Source organism: Alexandromys fortis, unplaced genomic scaffold, assembly GCF_014885135.2.
Source record: "Alexandromys fortis isolate MF-2015 unplaced genomic scaffold, M_Fortis_MF-2015_v1.1 scaffold_12, whole genome shotgun sequence".
In the NCBI taxonomy this organism is placed as follows: Eukaryota; Metazoa; Chordata; class Mammalia; order Rodentia; family Cricetidae; genus Alexandromys; species Alexandromys fortis.
Window position 1 is genome coordinate 20,023,655 of NW_026067937.1, and position 19,105 is coordinate 20,042,759.

General features: G+C 50.2%; 1 protein-coding gene across 1 annotated transcript in view; it reads left to right on the forward strand.

The window, feature by feature from the left end:
* Window positions 1–355: 355 nt before the first annotated feature.
* Pgbd5 (piggyBac transposable element derived 5) overlaps window positions 356–19,105 on the forward strand; it is a 60,772-nt gene continuing 42,022 nt past the window's right edge. The window contains exon 1 of the mRNA XM_050147065.1: window positions 356–958. Within this exon, the coding sequence (XP_050003022.1) occupies window positions 631–958 (328 nt within the window). The 5' untranslated portion in view covers window positions 356–630. The remainder of the gene's footprint in view (window positions 959–19,105) is intronic.

Here is a 19,105-nt window from a genome sequence, read left to right on the forward strand (position 1 = left end):
ACCGCTGGGCGGACAGCTCCCCGGAGCCGGGCGCGGCTGCGCAAGGGGCGGGCCAGCGCGCACGGACCACGAGGACCCGCCTCCCTCCCCACGCCCACGGGAGGCCAGGAGCCAGTGCGAGGTGCTCCCCGGGGCCGACGGGCCGATCGCCACGCCCCCAAGGAGGCGGAGCGTCCGACTATCCCCGCCCCCTCGAGGCCCGCGGTTTCCATTGGCCAGCGGTTGGAGGTGCTGGAGGCGGGCCCGGTCCACGGCTCGCGCCCGGGAAGGTCGGCGGCGCAACGCGGCTGTCGTGGGGAGGGCGCACGGGGACGCGACGGTGCCGGGCGCGGCGGAGACGCAGCGGGCGGGGGCGGCGGCGGCGGTGGTGGCAGCGGTGGTGGCGGCGGCGGCGCCGGGCAGTGGCTGAGTCTCCGCCGCGGCCGCAGCTCGCGGTGCCCGAGCTCTAAGGCGCATCCCGGGCTCGCGGCCCGAGCGGCCAAGACGGCGGGCCGGCCGGGCGCGGGGCGGCGCGCGCTGTGCTGCGGGCTGCGCTGGTGGGGAGCCGCGGGCCGCGGCGGGGGTCCCGGGCCCGGCGTGTGCGGCTGGGAGGCGCTCTGGGGTGTGGGCGCGCGGGCGGCGGCCGGGGCCATGGCCGAGGGCGGCGGGGGCGCGCGGAGGAGAGCTCCGGCGCTGCTGGAGGCAGCCCGCGCACGGTACGAGAGCCTGCACATCTCCGACGACGTGTTCGGCGAGTCGGGCCCGGACAGCGGCGGGAACCCCTTCTACAGCACCTCCGCAGCCTCGCACTCCTCCTCGGCCGCCTCCTCGGACGATGAGCGCGAGCGCCCCGCTCCTCCGGGGACCGCCCCGCCACCCCAAGCCGTGGATCCGTTGGAGCTGGAAGAGGATGAGGCCGGTGGAGGCTGGAGTGCCGCGCTGCGGGATCGCCCGCCCCCGCGCTTCGAGGACACCGGTGGTGAGGATCGACCGGGGACACTGGGATGCAGGGGTGCAGGGCGCGGCCTGAAGGCTGGAGTAAGAGCCGGGCGGGCGCCAGACACTCCCGACCCACACCTGTGATTTTTCTGGAAGCAGATGGTTTGGGAGCAGGGATTTAAACAGGAGATGGCCCTCCTGCCCAGGGGGGTGGTCTCAGGTTTCTTGTGGGTGGGGACCACGCGAGCACTTTGCCAGAGGCTTTCTGTCATCTAGCAGAGTCACACCTGTGGGGTCAGTAAAGTATGGGCTTCCTGACACTGCCGAGGCAGGGTCATTTGCAGTCCGCAGGACCTAGGTGCCAGGGGTGAGGCCGGTCGCAGCTGAAGCGCAGTGAGAGCCCAGTGCGAAGCTACCCCAGCATCTTCACTGGGCTCTGTTTTCATGAGAAACTTCCTCTGGTGCCAGTCGATCTCTCCCTGAGAGGAGCGAAGGGTGATTCCTCTGCGTTAGTGCGCGTGCTCGTCGTTCGATTACTTTTAAGGTGTATAGACCGGACCCAGGTTATCTGGAGATGTCTGGAGTTGAGCTCAGTGACTGCCAGTCCGGGTCCTCAAGCTGCTCTTGGCTTTTGCAGAGTCGAATTCTAAAACATCGCTGCTTTACAGCAGCTCAGCCCTCTGCTTTCGGAGGAAGTGGAGGTTGCATTCTAGTTTGTGTCGTCCCCCCTTCTCCCTCCCGTTCAGACTCCATGGCCTCCAGGTAGGCGGATGTTAGGCCAAGTGTGGATAGGCACCCAGGAATGCCTTTTGCATGATCCCCCCTCCCACACACTTTGGATTAACCCGGAGTAGTGTACACTTAGTGTGACACTCTAATTATTGTCCAGCCCAGCTGGAATGCAGGTGGACAGGAGGCAGGGCCCAGGGACTGGACCTGGAAACCTTGCTGCAGGGAACTGAAGATGGGAACGGTCGACCCGGGCTGCGGTGTGGGTGGGCAAAATTGCAGCTGGACTGGATGGAGGTTTACCATCGCCGTGCAAAGCTCTAAGTGGGTATATTTGAAAGCGGGGCCCATTTGTCTGTGACTAGCCGCACTCTAAATCACGCTTCTATCCTAGCCTGCATTTTCCAGTGTGCCATTAGGAGCCTTCTGCCCTGGGCAGCTGTTTTCCATACTGACTCTGGGGACTGTACCAGCCCAGTGTCCTGGTTTGCCAGTCTTTATGCTGTGAGCCGGTGTGATCCCATGCTGTAGCACTTAAGACAGAAGTCTACAGAGGAAGACTCAGAAGCTCGTAGGTCTCAGGTCAAAATAATGACATGGCACTGGGTTAGGCCTAGTTTAAGAATGATGAAGGTTCTGGAGTTGAGAAGTGTAAACACACCAAAGTGACTATTTACACAGTAGCTTATGTCTTAGTAATCTGTAAGTTAAGATTCGAAAGCAGAGTCCTTTTGTCTGTCTACTGCACTGTCCCCATCGGAAGACCAGTGTTACCTGCCACTGGAATTAGATTCATATCCTGCACCTGAGCCTGAGTCACTGAGGTACCACAGGCAAAGGCGTTAGCGACTGTTTGCTGGTGTTTGTGGTTAGTGTTGTTTTTCTACTCTAGGAGTCGTCCTGTCTTTTAAACTGAGGTCTACTTTAGAATTTTCTCTTTGGGCTATCGTCTCCTTAAGGGAAACATGGGAAAACTGATGGCTTGTACAGCATGCAGAGTATGATTTATCAGGGCTTCAAACAGATGCCGGTTTCCCGGGTGGTCCGAGCAGATGCTGGGGCGCAGAAGCATGGAGAGAGACGGATGTGTTTATTAAGAGGCCAGTTGCTGCAGAGCTCAGCCAAGAGGTTGAGCTCCTGGCCCACAGCATCAGGGACACTCCAACAATTGCTCTACACCGCCAGGGCTGCTGCCTGCATCTCCCTCCCTTCTGTGCCCTCCAGTTTCTTAACAGATAAACTGGGTGGGGAGGGGAGAGAGGAAGAGAGTGGCACTTTGATCTGTCACCAGGTTCCATAGTGGAACATTTGCAATTGCTATGGCTGCTGCAGTCCAGAGAGGCCTGCACAGGACTCTAGGTTAATACGGGACTTACTGACTTGCCCCATCGTAAACAATTGTGTCTGTCCATGAGTGTAAGAGAGTGTGTGGGAAGGTGTGCATTGCCTTTGCCGGCTGAGTGGGGGAGAGTTTTCTTGGGGAGAATGCACCTGTTTGCTCTCTCAGCACCTGTGATGACTTGGAGACATTTGCTGACCCTTTGGGCAGGAAAGCAGGGCACAATTGGGCCCATTCTGCATTGAGTTGCTGTCAGAGATCTGTGGCTCCATGGAGATTGTGCACACAGTAGAGAGACGTTGGTGCTAAACTGAGAAAAGGGGAGGAGAGAGACCCGTGGTTGCTGGTGAAAATCCCGGCCCTTCAGGTTGTTCACTCCTATTTTCCATGGCTTCAGCTTGCTGGATGGAGCATGCCTGGGGAGGCACAGCCACCAGTGGCAGGGGAGCGGCTCTTCCAACAACCCTCTCGGGCTCTGCTCTGAGGTGTGGGTTCCCTTGGGAAGACTTAAATGTACACACTGCTGGGAGGCTGGTTGACACGCTTTAACCCTTGATGGGAGATTCTTCCTAGGAACTGAACTGCTTTCTGGGAGCACAGATTTGCTGCTGGAACCCCTAAAATAGCCCTGCAAACTGTCAGCCCCGTGTCTTTCCGTTGTGCACATCCCCAGCCCTGTGCCAGGACTCCTGGGAGCAGTGTGAAGTTCAGGCAGGCTGTGTCCAGGGCCTCTGACCTTCACGTTTCCTCCGCTACTGACAGGCCTTGGATCTCTTCTTGGAGGAGGCCGAGGAGCAGGCGGCACCGCAGTCTCGGATCTCCTCTTCTATCTTTGGTAGATTTTTGTGGCGACTATCTGTGGTTGGGCTCCTCGAAGAGGAGTTCACAGACAAGTCCCCTCCCATCCATGATACCCTGCCAACAGTTGCCTGAGACTCACTCCAGTAGGAGCCTGACCTTGGGAAGATGAGAGGAAGGTGTGGGGTTGGAAAGAAACATTGTTGAATTTAGAATTTACTGCTAGCTTATTTTATAGTTATTATTGTCACCGTTGTTATTTTAGAGACAGGTTTCTCTGTGTAGCAGTTCTGGTTGTCCTGGACCCTAATTTGTAAATCAGGCTAGTCTCGAACTCACAGAGATGCGCCTCTCTCTGCCTCCCTCCCGGGTGCTGGGTGGGATTAAACCACACCTGGTTTACTGCTGGTTTATTGATACATCTTTTATTTTTAACTCTTTTAACAATTATTTGTTATGTATATTCTCTGAGAGTTTCATACATGCATGCAATGTATTTTGGTCATATTCATATTGTTCCCACCTCCAGCTCTTCCTAGACCCTCTCCCCCACATCTGCCTTCCAACTTCTCTCTCTCTTTTTAACCTACTGAGTCTAACTTATGCTACCTGTATATTGCAGGGATGTGGGGCTGTCCACTGGAGCATGGTCAGCCTAGCAGATACCACAGTCCTAAAGAAAACTCTCTCCCTAGCTGGCATCAACTCCCAGTGGCTCCATAGCTAGGGATGGGGCTGCTGTGCCCCAGCCCTCAGCCATCCTGGAATGTAGACAGCCTTGATCTTGTCCAGAAAACACTGCCCTACCTCAGTCCTCCCTAACCTCTGGCTCTTACGTTTTCCCACCCCCTCTTCTGCGATGTTTTCCGAGCCTTTCTGGCAGGGGTGTGATGCAAATGTCTGGTTTATGGCCAAGCACTCCTTAGGCCTTCTTTGAACGCTCACCGTTTGTGAATTTCTAATAACACGGTGATCTAGTAAAACCTTTCAACTAATGAGTAAGAAGAGAAAAAATGTTTCTTTTTAAGGCTAGAGTTAAGTGGGGTCTTTGACCTGGGAGAGCGAGAGGCCCTTATGTGGAGTTGGGGAATCGAATCGGCGCCTTCTGACTTGGCTCTGTGCCAGGTTGTGTGGGAGCAGGAGGAGCCTGGGACATAGGGAGCTGTAACTGCAGTTTCAGGCAGTGCTGCCCAACAGCTGAGCAGCCATGCAGGGTCCATGCAGCTGGCTTCCTGGGAGCTCTGTGTCCCGAGGCTGTGTCCAGGTGAGGAACCTGGAGCTCTGTGTCCCGCGGCTGTGTCCAGGTGGAGAACCTGGAGATCCTGGTGGAGTTCACACCATGTTGACGCAGACTCCGTGGTAGAGAAGTTAATTTCTGCAGAGGAAGACAGCCTTAGCGTCTTAGCTGTGGAATCAGATGGAAAGACTTGGCCAGGTGGACACGAGGACACCATCCCCTAGTCAGCCCTCCAGCTCCGGACAGGCAGTTCCACCCCTTTTCTTTCTTGAACATCTTTCAGTCCTGCCACCGTGCCAGACTTATTTCTATGTTAATACGTAGAACTGCTCTTTCAGTGTGTATGTGGGGCGTTGCTTTTTTTTTAAAGGTTTATTTATTATGTATACAACATTCCTTCCATGTATGTCTGCAGGCCAGAAGAGGACACCAGATCTCATTTTAGATGGCTGTGAGCCACCATGTGGTTGCTGGGAATTGAACTCAGGTCCTCTGGAAGAACAGTTAGTGCTCTTAACCTCTGAGCCATCTCTCCAGCCCCGTGAATGTGCTTTTTTTTTTTTTTTTTTTTTTTAAACCAACCCTTTTCAGGGTAGAGAGGAAGAATTTCTACTATCCCTAGGAACATAGTGCTGCTTTTCAGGAGGCGGGCCTTCCTGTGCCAGGAGGCGGGACTTCCTATGCCAGCAGGTGTGGCTATAGATGCTGGCAGAGACTGTGGAAGGTTCTCACTTGTCCTTTTTTTTTTTTTTTTTTTTTTTTTTTTTTTTTTTTTTTTTTTTTTTTTTTTTTTTTTTTTTTTTTTTTTTTTTTTTTTTTAAATATTTATTTATTTATTATGTATACAATAATCTGTCTGTATGCCTGAAGGCCAGGAGAGGGCGCCAGACCTCTTTACAGATGGTTGTGAGCCACCATGTGGTTGCTGGGAATTGAACTCAGGACCTTTGGAAGAGCAGGCAATGCTCTTAACCACTGAGCCATCTCTCCAGCCCCTCACTTGTCCTTTATTTTAAAAACTGTGCTTGTATATTTTTCTTAACATCATAATAAACATCTTCACTCTTAAAAATAAAAAAATTTTTAAAGTTTTTTTAGTCCCACTATTTTCCATTATCTGGAAAAAGCTAATTGTGATGCTCAGTACATAAGTCATGTATATAAGATTACATCATGGTGGGTGAACTGAGTTTTGATTGCAATTAATGACCCATGGACACTTTCCATTAAATTTTAAAGTTGTAAATTCTAACGGACATGTAATTCTCTGATGATCTGCTTAGCCTTGAGCCTTTGGCCTTAAAACTTACTATTGTGTGTGTATGTGATGTGTTTGCGGGGGGGGGGGGCGGGCATGTGTGCCATGGTGTGTATTTAGAGATCAAAGGACAATTGGATGGAATCAGTTCTTAGCTTTTACAGTACGTGGGACCCAGGAACTGAACGTAGGTCTTCCGGCTTACGTGGCATCTCACTGATTGAGTCAGTGTTCTCAAAACTTAGTTTGTGGTCACATCCTTTATTTAAGGATTTATTATAAGATAAATAAAGACCCTTAATATAAAACCAGTGTAATGGTGTCCAGGGGAAGGATTTTCGTACATTTTTAGATCTTTTGGTACTTGTTGAGAAAGAACCTCCTAGAAGCATACCCGTTTACACCCTTGCCAGCAGTGTACCCGTTTACACCCTTGCCAGCAGTGGGTGCCCTGGCTCCTCCACGAGATGTTTTGGTCATGTGACAGATAACCTTAGAGAATTTGAAGCAGGATGTGTGTTGGCTCCCGGTTTCAGAGGTTCCAATCCATGGCTGTCTCCACTCCTTGTGGTCTGAGGTGAGACATGGCATCGTGGCAGAGCCGGTTGGAGACGGATCAAAGTATTTCATCTCAGTAACAGCTGGGATACAGAGAGGGGACAGATATGGAGGGGCACGGGACCAGAAACATCCCTCAGTGGCCGGCCTCCAGTGATGTATTTCCTTTTGGTCTCACTTTCTAGAGTTCTTATCAGCACCTCACTAAAGGGCCATCAGCTTGTGACCCGCAAGTGAAGGCTGCCGGCCTTGGGGACCAAGTCTTCATAGCCAAGCTTTGGGGGCACTAGTGCAGTTTCATCCGGTTGCAATGGTAAACCGCTGACGAAAAGCAGCTGGGGGAAGAGCGTGCATATTTCACCTCACACTTTCAGGTCATCATCCATCATTAAGGGGCGACAGGGCTTGCGGGCAGACAGCTGCCAAGGCAGCGCCCCCACAGGCTGCCACAGGCCAGCCTGCTCTAGGCAGTTCCTCAGTGGGGGTTCCTTCCTCCCCGTGACTCTAGGTTGTGTCAGGTTGGGGGTGAAAGCTGGTCAGTACAGATGCTCAGCTCCAGCGTGGCTAGTGTCTTCCTTTCAGGATAGCAGACTAGCTTGCAATTTTTGGGGTGTGCCTACACTTACGGGGAGTCTTGCGCTTAGTGAAGTCTGTGTAGGGGGTGTAACAGACATGGGGTGCTTGTGTCCTGAATCCCCATTCATGCACCCACACAGATACAAGTCAAGGGCACCTCAATACCTAAAAGATCCTCCTGCTCCTCCTAGCCAGTACCTCCCTCTTCTAGAGACAGCCATTAGAGTTTTATCATCCAGAGTAACCTTGCTTATATTATGCTTTCAAGACTACGTTGTACTATGGCGTGCTTCAACTTTGTAAAAAATTACTTGTAACTTAAAAATGTATTATTTTATATCATGTGTAAGTGTGTGTCTCCTGTAGGCATGTGTACACGAGTGCAGGTTCCCACGGAAGCCAGCGCCGTCAGATCCCCTGGAGCTGGAGTTAGAGATGGCTGTGAGGTACCTGATGTGGGTTCTGGGAGCTGAACTCTGCTCCTCTGGAAGAGCAGCAAGTGCTCCTAACTACTGAACTATCTCTGCAGTTACCTGCTTGTGTTTTTGAGGATCTATATTCCTCCGTTTATTTTAGGCACAAACACCTAAGCGTAAATTGCTGGCCATGGTCTACATGTCTGATGAGATTTTAGACTAGATTATTTTTCATTGGGGGGGGGTCTGTCCTGTGCTTCATATGGCATTAAGCAACATGTCAGGCCCACCTGCCTTTGCCCTTCTCCTCGGTGGTACCCAGGCACATTCCTGGACTTCGCTGTGCTGGGGGCAGGATGACTTACACGCCAGGGACTACTGTTGTGGTGGGTTTATTCTCCTTCAGCGGGAAGTGAGATGTGAGAGGTATTAATTCAGCAAGCACTTTGAGCCCTGCTGAGACAGAGAGATAAATTTAGTCTCCTGGGACCTGGGAGGGTAGAGGGGAGGCTGACAAATGGTGGAGAAAGAGATGGGTCTTGGTGTGTGGTGATCGGGGAAAGAGATTTACGTGGGATTCCAGAACATGGTATAAGAACAAGTAAAAACTAGTCAGGGCTGAAAACTGTCTCAAGAGAGAGGCCACAGTGGGTGAGAGCCTCTTGCAGAGGATCCAGGTTTGATTCCAGCACCCACATAGTGGCTCACAGTTGTCTATAACTCCAGCTTCAGGGGTCTGACACCCACTTCCAGCCTCTGTGGGCACTGTGTGCACTTGGTGTTCTTACATACGTACAGGCAAAAGACATACAAATAAAAATAAATAAACCTTTTTAAAAAGAGAAGAAGTTGGGCGGTGGTGGTGCATGCCTTGAATCCCAGGCAAGAGGCAGATGGATCTCTGAGTTGAAGTCCAGCCTGGTCTTTGGTGTGAGCTCCAGAACAGCCAGGGTTACACAGAAACCCTGTCTTGAAAAGGAAAGAGAGAGAAAAGGGGAGGAGACTCCATCTTTCTGTGAGTAGCCTCCTTCAGATGAAACTGAGCTTCCCTGTGTGAATGACCCCTGGGTGAGGATTGGTTTGAAACTTGCAGTTGGTATAGTTACATCTCAAGTAACCTTGAGCTGAACTCCGAGCTGACCTTGGGGAGCACAGGACTCCCCACCACATACACCTGTGAGGGGACTCAGAGTGGTAGGGGACCTTCCAGGAAGATGGCTAGGAACAGGCAGTGTGGTACAGTGGTCATGGTAGACTGGTGGGTGGCACGGGGGCCTCTGTTTTGCTCTCTAAGCTGTGGTGTGCTGTGCCGGCCTTTGTCTTATGGTACTTTGCTGGGGGTCCTCTTCTGATTCTCCTTACATCTAAGAGTTTGTTTCTTGTTTAGAGTTTCTTCATTTATTTTTATATTTTGGTTTGGGAGACAGGATTACACTCAGTACCTCAGACTGGTGTGGAACTTGATATGTGTGTAGCCCAAGCTGGACTTTCGGTCCCTAGTATGACCTGTACCACCACACCTGAATATGATATCTTTCAAAAATAGGTTTTGGATTTTGGGGCACTTTGAATCTTACTCTCAGATTGCAGGTACTCAGTTCATACTACATTATCTGCTCCTCAGTTAGTTGAGATTTGTTTGGGTTGTAACTACAGATAGGAGTAAGAGCCAAAAGCTTACATCTTTGTGTGAATGTAGTCTTCATCCTTCCTGGGTCTGTGCCTCAATGGAGTTGCTGTTTCCTACAGTAACATTTTGGCTTCTCCCTGACTAATTTTCCTTTGTGCAAGTCTCAGGAGCAGTATGTGGCTTGGTAGGGGCTTTCTTTTTGTCCTCTCACACTTGGCCTAAGGGTTGATTTTAGTCATCTACTGAGGGCAGAGTAGATCTAAGAAGGTCCTGATTTGGGCTAGCCTCTACACCTGAAGTCAAGCATCTCTCTTTAACATTTATTGTCTTTTGAATATTCTCTCTCTCTCTGTGTGCGTGTGTGCATGTTCATGTGTGTTCCGGTACCCGTGCTCTTTTGTGGAATGCATGTGCAGCCAGAGGTCAGCCTTGGGTGTCCTCCTCCGTCCCTCATCACCGTATCTTTTCTAGGCAGAGCTCTCACGTTTACTTGGATGTCATTGGTTCAGCTCGACAGGCTGGCCAGTCAGCCTGAGGATCCTCCCAGTTCTGCCTCTTCTGTGCTGAGATCACAAGTACACACCACTAGGCCTGGCCTTTTTCATGGGGGTTTTGGGAATTGAACTCAGATCCATATGCTTATGTGGCAAACACTTTAGCAACTGACTCCCCTCCCCACCCAGCCCCCTCTGGAGAGTCTAAGCCAGTCCTTTCTCATGTCTCCTTATTTGCCTTTTTTGTGATTGAACTTAAGAGTTCTCTATATATTCTGGGTACTGTACTTGTCTTCTAGTAGACCAGTGACTTCCAAATGTGTCCTTAAAAGCAGAGAGCCTGTACATTGTGGCGGCGTCTCCCCTCCTTGCTCTATCTTTGTGTCTGGGAAGTAGTGACAAGGTCACTACAGTCCCTGTGTCCCTGCGCTTCCGCCTGTAAGTGTCTCTTCTGTATGCTGCTGTTATGAGAAATGACCTGGTCAAAGCAACTTAAGGACGGTTCGTCTGGGCCAAAGTTCAAGGGTCTGGCCCACCACAGTGGGGAAGTCGTGGCAGCTGGTCACATGGCCTCTGCAGTCAGGAAGCAGCGTCGTGAATACGAGTGCTCGGCTCAGTTTTCCCTTCTCATGCAACCCGGGACCACATTTAGAGTGGGTCTTCCCGCTGCAAGGAGACCTTCTGCAGGCATGCCCATTGCTGGGTAATTCTAGGACCTCCGGGTGACAGTTGGTGTAAGACATCACAGCGCTGTCCCTGTTAGCTCCCACACGTGTATCCGTTCCATTCTGAGTTTACTCAGAATGATGTCAGGTGTCTGTTTTGTTGTTTTGGGTGTAGATGCTCAGTTTCTCAGCACTGCTCTCTGGCAGGACCACTCTGTCTTCACTGAATTGTCTTGGCACCCTTGTCAAACATCAGCTGACTGCTATTTATAGTCATATCTATCTCTCCCCCTCTGCACCCGCCCCCTTTCTCTGCAGAGACTGAAGCCAGACCTTGTGCCTGCTAGGCCTGTACCCCACTGCTGATCTGGTCCCTGTTTTCTATCTTAATTCTATTTGTCTCCTTTTCTTCCCATACTTTATAATGAAATGACTATTTCTCCCTAATAATTTGAAAATAATATGCTGATCCCCTAACCAAGAGCTCTCTAGGCTGGGAGGATGTAACGTACTGATAGAGCACCCCCTAACATGTACAAGACACCGGCTCTGATCCCCAGCACTGAGAGGTTAAGACCTCCCGGATCAGAAACTTTGAGCTTTCTCTCCTCCAGTTGCAGGGTTTGTGACCCGCAGTCTTCCCACGCCACACATTCATGGATGTAATCACAGACACTCACACAGGCATATGATAGATCAAATACACATTTTACCCAAATGGCTAAATGTTTGCTTAAGTCTTGCCTGCAGCTGACTGTGAAGTGAACGTCTAAGATGAAAAGAATATCTTTTGGAGTTTTGTTTAAAAGCGTTTACATTAAAGTCTGTGGGTTGAGTGTTGAAAGGATCAACGGCATAGCTCAGGAGTAATAATGGTTTGTTTTTTTTCCCATCAGTTTTTTGTTTTTTGAGACAGGGTTTCTCTGTAGCTTTGGAGCCTGTCCTGGAACTAGCTCTTGTAGACCAAGCTGGCCTCAAACTCACAGAGATCTGCCTGCCTTTGCCTCCTGAGTGCTGGGATTAAAGGCATGCGCCACCACTGCCTGGCAGGAATAATAATTTTTCACCCCATCAGAGCCTGGATCTTGCCTGCAGCTGTTCTACTGGGAGCTCATGAAAAGAGAGAGATGTTCCCTTTCAGCAGGTTCAAGGAGGTCCCCTCATCTGGGGTGCGCATCCCTTCCTCTGCTGGTTCCGCTTGCAGGTTTGCATACAGACATGAGGATTTGCTTTGGTGGGATGATGTCATTTCATTCACCAAAGCTGGGGGTGATGAACCTTGCTCACTGCCTCAGGGTGTTCTTTGGGCATTCTTAGGAGGTAGTTTCAGGGGTTTGCCCACCTGTGTGTATGTGTGTGTTGCGTGCGTGTGTGCACACGCGTTTTAACTCATGTTTCTGCACTGTTCCTAGGATCACTTGGAAAGCAGGGAATGTGGCAGTGGACCAATGTGCTTTCCTTTCAAGCTAACAAAATCACTGGCTTTGTGTCCTCCTGCGGACATAAGTGGTGTGCAGTGAGGAATGCCTGCCCTCCCGTGGGTAATCACTTGGTTCTCAGGGTTCCTGGGTGCAGGGATTGAAGCAAAAAAACAGAAACAAGGCCGGGGCCTCCTTAATCTAGCAGGCCACAGAGGCCGGTGTGCTGGCATGTCCAAATGCCTGCTGCTCAGGGACGGACAGTGCACATCACCCTAGGGAGGATATTCTCTCGGTACCACGTTTTCCAGCAAGAACTCCATCACAGTGAGTCATTGTCAGAGCAGATCTCAGCCTTTCTCTCTTGGACAAATGTGGTGGCCTGTCCCTGGCGCTCACAGCATCACTCATGTAGAGTGGGGCTTTAGTCTCTAGAAATGAAAATTACAAGGACTTATTCCCACTCCCCTTCTTTGACAAGGTCTCTGTGTGTGGTGTAGGCTAATCTTGAACACGTGGCCATCCAGCTGCCTCAACGCCAGCCAGTATCACAGATGATAATCGTAAGAAATTGACGTCATTTGCCGTTCCTTTAGTATTTGAGTAAGTTCCCAGAGTGAAGATGGTTTTCCTCTAGAGCTTTCTTTCTTTCGTACATTGTGTATTCTTTTTAGGTCTAGACTGTTTGCCATGAGTCGTGTAGTAAAGGATTTTGACCTCTTCCTGAATTTTCAACTTCTTGCTTTTCTACTTTTTTTTGTTTGTTTTTAATTTTAAATTTTTATTTCATTTTACATTCTGTCCACAGTTCTCCCCAAGATAGGACATTTCTCTGAAATAGTTACATCCCAGATGAAATTAAATGGCTAAGGGCTGTGTAGTTCTGTGCATTTTAGTACATAAAACAGTTCTACAAAGATTATTACAATCTGAGCTAGTTTTCTGCCTTGTATCATGTCAGCTCTGAAAGGATGTTCTTTTAAAAAAGTGTGTGTATATATGTGTTTGTGTGTGTCTGTGTGTCTGTGTCTGTGTACATGTGTGTAGTTCCCCACAGAGGCTAGAAGGAGGTGTTGGACCCCTTGGAACCAGAGACTTAACAGGCACTTGTGAGAGCCACTTGGCATGGGTGCAGGGAACTGAACTTGGGTCCTCTGGAAGAGCAGGAAGTGCTCTTGACTCTTGAGCCATCTCTCCAGCCCCAGGGATAATTATTCTCTATAAAATTTGTCTAGGCTTTGAGGCTAGAGAGCCGGCTCAGCAGTTGAGAGCACTTCTGCCCTTCGAGAGGACCTGGGATCAATTCCCAGCACCCACATGATAGCGTACATCTGTTTGTAACTCTGGTTCTAGTGAATCTGACTCCTATTGGCCTCCAAGTGCATCAGGTACAAACATGGTACACAGTCCAAAAACCCATACACATGCAATAGTCAATAGGTTTTTTTAAAACTTACCTGGGCAACATATTTATTATACTCTTGTACTGACTATATAATTTTCAAGTATAGAATGCTTTTTAGATTCTCAATTTATTTTTGTGTGTTGTATGTTGTTGGGGGTATGTAGTAGACGCAGATGCTAGGAATCTGGTAAACTCTCGTTTCTGTTCTGAATTCAGCAGCCATGAAAGTTTTTATTGAAAGCTTCTCCCTTGTCTTTGAGTACATTTATTCCTTTAAAAATTGTATTCCACTTAAAGTCAGGCACGGTGGCACACACTGTTAGTCCTAGCACTTGGGAAGCGCGTGGATTTCTGAGCTTGAGGCAAGCCTGATTCTTGATACAGAGTGAGTTCTGGGACAGCTAGGGCACACAGAGAAACTCTGTATCAAACAAACAAACAAATGTATAGCACTTATTTATTGTGTGTGTGTGTGTAGGCCAGGGCCACCTGTAGGAGTGACTTCTCCTCTTCCACCATGTAGGTTCCAGGGATCGAGCACAGGATGTCAGGCTCAGGGGCAAGCACCCTTTCCATCTTGCCCTCTCCAGGTATATCCATTCTTTCAGAATTCCATTCCGCATGAATCTTGGGAATGTCTTCAGTCTGAGTTATGTCTGTTGCTTAACTGTATGTGCAAGTGAACAGTCAGGTAGCAATGAAGGTGTGAGTGAGCTGGTTAGTGTGTGCTACTGAGGTCGGATTACTGCCGGGGAGTACTGGTGGGAGGCCATGATTAAGTGATATTAGTCATCCCTTTGGTGGGCTCCTGCTCAAGCCAAGTCTTGGCTCCCTGCTGGCCAGTTTCCTCCTGGCTCATCCTGTATTCTCAGGCATGGCTTCTGCTGCCATGACCTTCCCTGCTGTTAGCCCTAGTTGTGGACCTGGGGTGTACACACAACTCCAAAGATGCATTTCCTACCTTGGGAGCTGGGATTTGCAGAGGGAAGCATCCCCAGGCCCCTTGTGTAGTCCTTGTTCCCTGCCCAGAGCTGTACTGGCTTCTGTATCCCTTTCCTTTTAGGTTTGAATTCATTCTGCCCGAGTTATGGGCCTTGTTTCCCTTTAGTCTGAGATCCAGAAATGTTGCCAGTGAACACCCCGTGTCTTTTATTGTCACCTCTGTGCAGAACTTGTGCCTTCGTTGCCACCCCTTGGTTATCCCTTCCATCCCCGCGTCTCTGAATGAAGCCTTGAGGTCTCTGGCCCCACCTTTTCTGCTGCTCTCTTCGTCCACCCCTGCTTTGCTCTTTGCAGTCTCGATCTCCCAAGTCAGTCATTCAGTGATCATTGTGACCACCTTTGCTAGAGGAGCTGTTAGTGGGGAGATCGGGCGTCATTGTGCTGGGTCTGTCATGAGACATGTATTGCAGGAGAAATCCTTTGGGTGCTGTGATTATTTTAATTAAAATTCAAGCTACACCTGTACCCTCCAGCTGCTCTTTCTTCTGGGGCATGTGGTCTGTTTCTTCTAAGCAGGCTTCCTGCCTCTGCTCCTGAGACTCTTAAAGCCAGCACTTCCTGCAGGCTCCTGGGATCTAGGTTTGGTAAGGAACTGGCTTCCTACTCCCACGAGACTTTGCTTCTGGCAGCAGCTTTGGAGTTTAGTTTGGATCCTGCTGCTGCTTGTTAAGGCAGATGGGGAGCTTGTGCACCTCTGAAAAGCTGCATACTAAGCTATCCCAAGCATGGTGGAAAGGTGGGTACTGCCGTGGTGACTATAGACACCCTATATATCTATGGCATGCGTGTAGCGGTCAGAAGACAACTTGCAGGAGTTGGCTTTTCCACCATGTGGACTCCAGGGATGGAACTGAGGTCATCAGTCTGGGTAGAAAACACCTTTCCTTGCTGAGCCTTCTCCTTGGCCCCTACTTTGGGTGTTTCTCAGGGTGGCGCAGAATCATACAGGTCCTGATCCTGATCGATCATAGCCATGGCCTGATGCTTTACAGCTAATAGGCATCTCTGATTGCTCCTCTCAGTGGTAAAGCAGAGAATATCACCTTCCAGGGAGGTGTGGGCATTATCATTATCCCTGAGCCTGGTACTTGGGTGCCCCGGAAGCAGCTGGCTTTTTCCTTCGCTCCCTGTCCCTGTGTGGTCTCGCTTCTAAGCATATTACATCTCAAGTACTGATCCAGGCTCTTGGGAGACACTTGTGAGCAGAGCCGAGGCTGCCTGGGTGAGGCCTGTGCTCAGTAATGGGATCGTAACCAGCAGGAAACACGACACACGGATGGCGTGCTAGAAGAAATGGTACAAAAGAAGCCGTGGGCAGGGTCCAGGGTCTCAGAAGTGACAGCAGGGGAAGGCTCACCGCAGAGTTAAACAGGACGGGCAGGGCTCCTTGAGAAGAACACGCTCACGGGTGGTAGGGGAGTTGGCCAAGTGTCCGTGCAGGAAGTGGGTGTTGCACCCACACAGGCAGATGAAATCCTTCATGAGGCCTGGACTGCAAGCTTAGTGGCAGTAAGGCCCCCAGAGGGGTGAGGAGCAAACCAGGAAGTGGGGACATAGAAGAGGGGGGTCAGAAGGTTAAGGAAGGGGAGGTGTGAAGTGGTCTTGCAGAACCTGACTTACAGGGTATGATGTCGAGTCTCTGGTGCCCTTTAACAGAGGCGTATGGGGCCTAGCGTGGCTTTTGAAGACACGTGCTGTGTTGAGAAAATGCTGCAGGGCCTGAGTGATTAGACACTTGTAACCTGGGAAGAGATGGTGGGGTAGGAGTTATTGTTTCTGGGTATAGTTTGAATTCTAGCGCCTTGATAGGTTGAGAAATTGACCTTGAGAAATGAGTAAAAGAGGGATCGCCGGCACCACGGGCAAAGACATAGTACCTACCATCTTGGCAAGATTTGGATTTTGCAAAGGTTGCAGATGCCATCAACAGCATCTTCTGGAGACTGTCCAGTCACCTGGCCCTGCACTTGCCATGTAACTGTTACTGTTGACAGTGTTGATTGTGGACCAGATCAGAAGTGTGGCATGTGTGGTCCATGGTGGTCAAGTACATGGATGAGACGTGGGCCATCATGGTGTTCCTTTGTGGAGTGGGTAGGTGTGGCCCTGCATTGCGTTCTTTTCTCATTGTGGTGACAGAGACAGACGGATGAAAAACAGCTTGAACAAAGAAGGGCTTTCTTGTAGCTCCTGTTTTGGAGATGTAGTCCTTCATAGATGTAAAAGGTCATTTTAATGACAAGGGGATTGTCTTCTAGGAGATCTAGATCTTGTCTAGATCTCCTAGATCTTGTCCTAGATCTAGGAGAACACAGTTTGACAGTGTTCTCCATCACGAGCTCCAGGAGAAGACTGGAGGAAGCTGGGTCTAGATGAGCATGTGTTTGGACTCTGAGTAGCCCTAATCTGACTCACCCCAGTGGCACAAACAACCTCTCAGTGTAAGTTCGTCCCAGCTCGTCCTCAGGGGCACGCTTACATAGGAAAACGTATACTGTTTATTGGATATTTAAATTGAACTGAGAGCTCTCACTTTGATTTGCTAAATCTGGTTCCTCTTCCTGGCAAGTCCTTGTTCATTACAGATGCCACCCTAGTAACCTGTCAGGTTGCTAAGTAACAGGACTTGACTTTGAAAGAGCCTTTTGATTTTCGTTGGTTCCACTGGGCTCCTGGGTCAGCCTTTTTAACCCACTGGCTGAGCTGCACATCAGAGAGTGGAAGGATCCACGTGTCCTGCTCACTTTGAGCTTCGGCGTCTTCTGCACAGAGAAGCTGTTTGCAGGCCTGAAACGGAGTCTGCCATCCTGCAGGCTGTGACAGTGCCGCCCACAGGGAGGGGACGCAGGTGGAAGGGATGCACAGAGGTGCAGCATCCTCAGAGCCTAGAGACTGACATGGAAACCAGGGTGGAGTCAGTGAATAGCACAGAGGCCTTAGGTCGATGGCTCTGCCCAAGACCTGTTTGTAATTCTGTCTTCAACATTTGGCCTGCTGATGGTCACCTCTTGTCCATTCAGGGCTGAACTGTGTGTCTATCTGTGCCCCCCCCACACACACACACCTAAATTCATGCATTGAAATCTTAATTCCAACTGCCCTTATTTAGAGACAGGGTCTTGAGAGAAAGTAATGAAGTTTAATTGGAGTCCTTAGGGTGGGCCCTGGTCCGGTCTGACTGGTGCCCTTGAAAAAAGAGGGGATTAGGAGGCAGACACATAAAGGGATGAGGACATGTGACCACACAGAGAAGATGGTCCACAGGTCAAGGGGAGAGGCCTCAGGAGGAACCTGGCTTTGATCTTGTACGCCCCCCATGGCTGGTGGAGATTTCTTATGTGCATGCTCCTCATCTGTGGGACTTCTCACGTTAACTAGCCTGCTGAGGTGTCATCCAATGGAAGGAGGTGAGAAAGGTCAGAGATCAGGTGAGGTTTGCAGATGATTGGCTGACTCTAGGGGTTCAGAGGAGATGTTTCCAAGGGGTTGGCCCTACTCATAACCTGCTGGGACCACAGTGCTGGGAACCAAAAGTGCCAGGATAGACTTGTAGGTCATCTGGTGCTATCAGCTCCTCTGGGGCACAGCTAAACAGAGCCTCAAAATATGTGTGTGTATATGGGCACACTGTGCGGCTGTGTGTGTATATGGATGTGAGGGAGGGCGCTATCAACTCCTCTGGGGCACAGCTAGAGAGAGAAGCCTCCAATCCTGTGTGTGTATATGGGCGCGGGGTGGGGGTGCTATCTGGAACATCCGGAATGACTCTGCGGTTGCGTGTTTACTACCTTGGATGTGGAACCTCCCCTGGTGTCAGAGGTTGGATCACGAGAGGAAAATATCACCCTACTCAGAAGCCATCAACAATCTGTTTTTGTTTGTTTGTTTTTGTTTGTTTTACCTAGGATAACTAAGGGAGAATGTGCAGTCTGAGGTCACAGCTCTCACGGAATCTGCATGTGTTATACCCATGGGTTCCTAGAGGAGGTCTGGGGAAATACCCTAGAGGGATCCTATGGCAGAGATGTCTTTGGGTGGCTTACGTATGGCTTTTATGCCATTGTTCTTAGGAATCAACTTGGTAAATATGCTTAAGTCCCTGGTGTTGCTTGGATTAACATGCCATTTAAAGATGTGTCTCTATAAAAATGTCACCTCAGATTCAAAAACAAGGCTTAGAAGTCAGGGTTAATTGGAGAGGACAGCATCAAGCAGGGTTCTGGATTTCCGGTTCGCTGTACTTAGCTCTTGTGATGTGCTGTGCTGGTCGTGCTGGCTACAGAATGCTGCTGAGGAGGGTTTGCTTTCGATGGCCTCATTAGGGACTTGGGCTGAGAGATTCGACCAGTGAGGATGGAGCACCACTTGACAAGGCTTGCCAGGTGGGCATCCCTCACGGGACTCAAGCTGGGGTGACTGAAGGGATTCCATCAGAGTGAGTGTGCAGGTGTGTGTGCTCACACAGGCGTGTGTGCACATGTAGGCATACTTGTGTGCTCATATGGTTGTGCTCATTCGGGCTTGGGTGTGCTCATGTAGGGGTGTACTTGTACTTGTGTGTGTCGGTGCAGTTATGAACCCCTGCACCTAACTGTTCCTGGATGGGCGGCTGCGGATCGTGGCAGACTGTGATTCCTAGCTCCTGGAACGAGAACAGACATC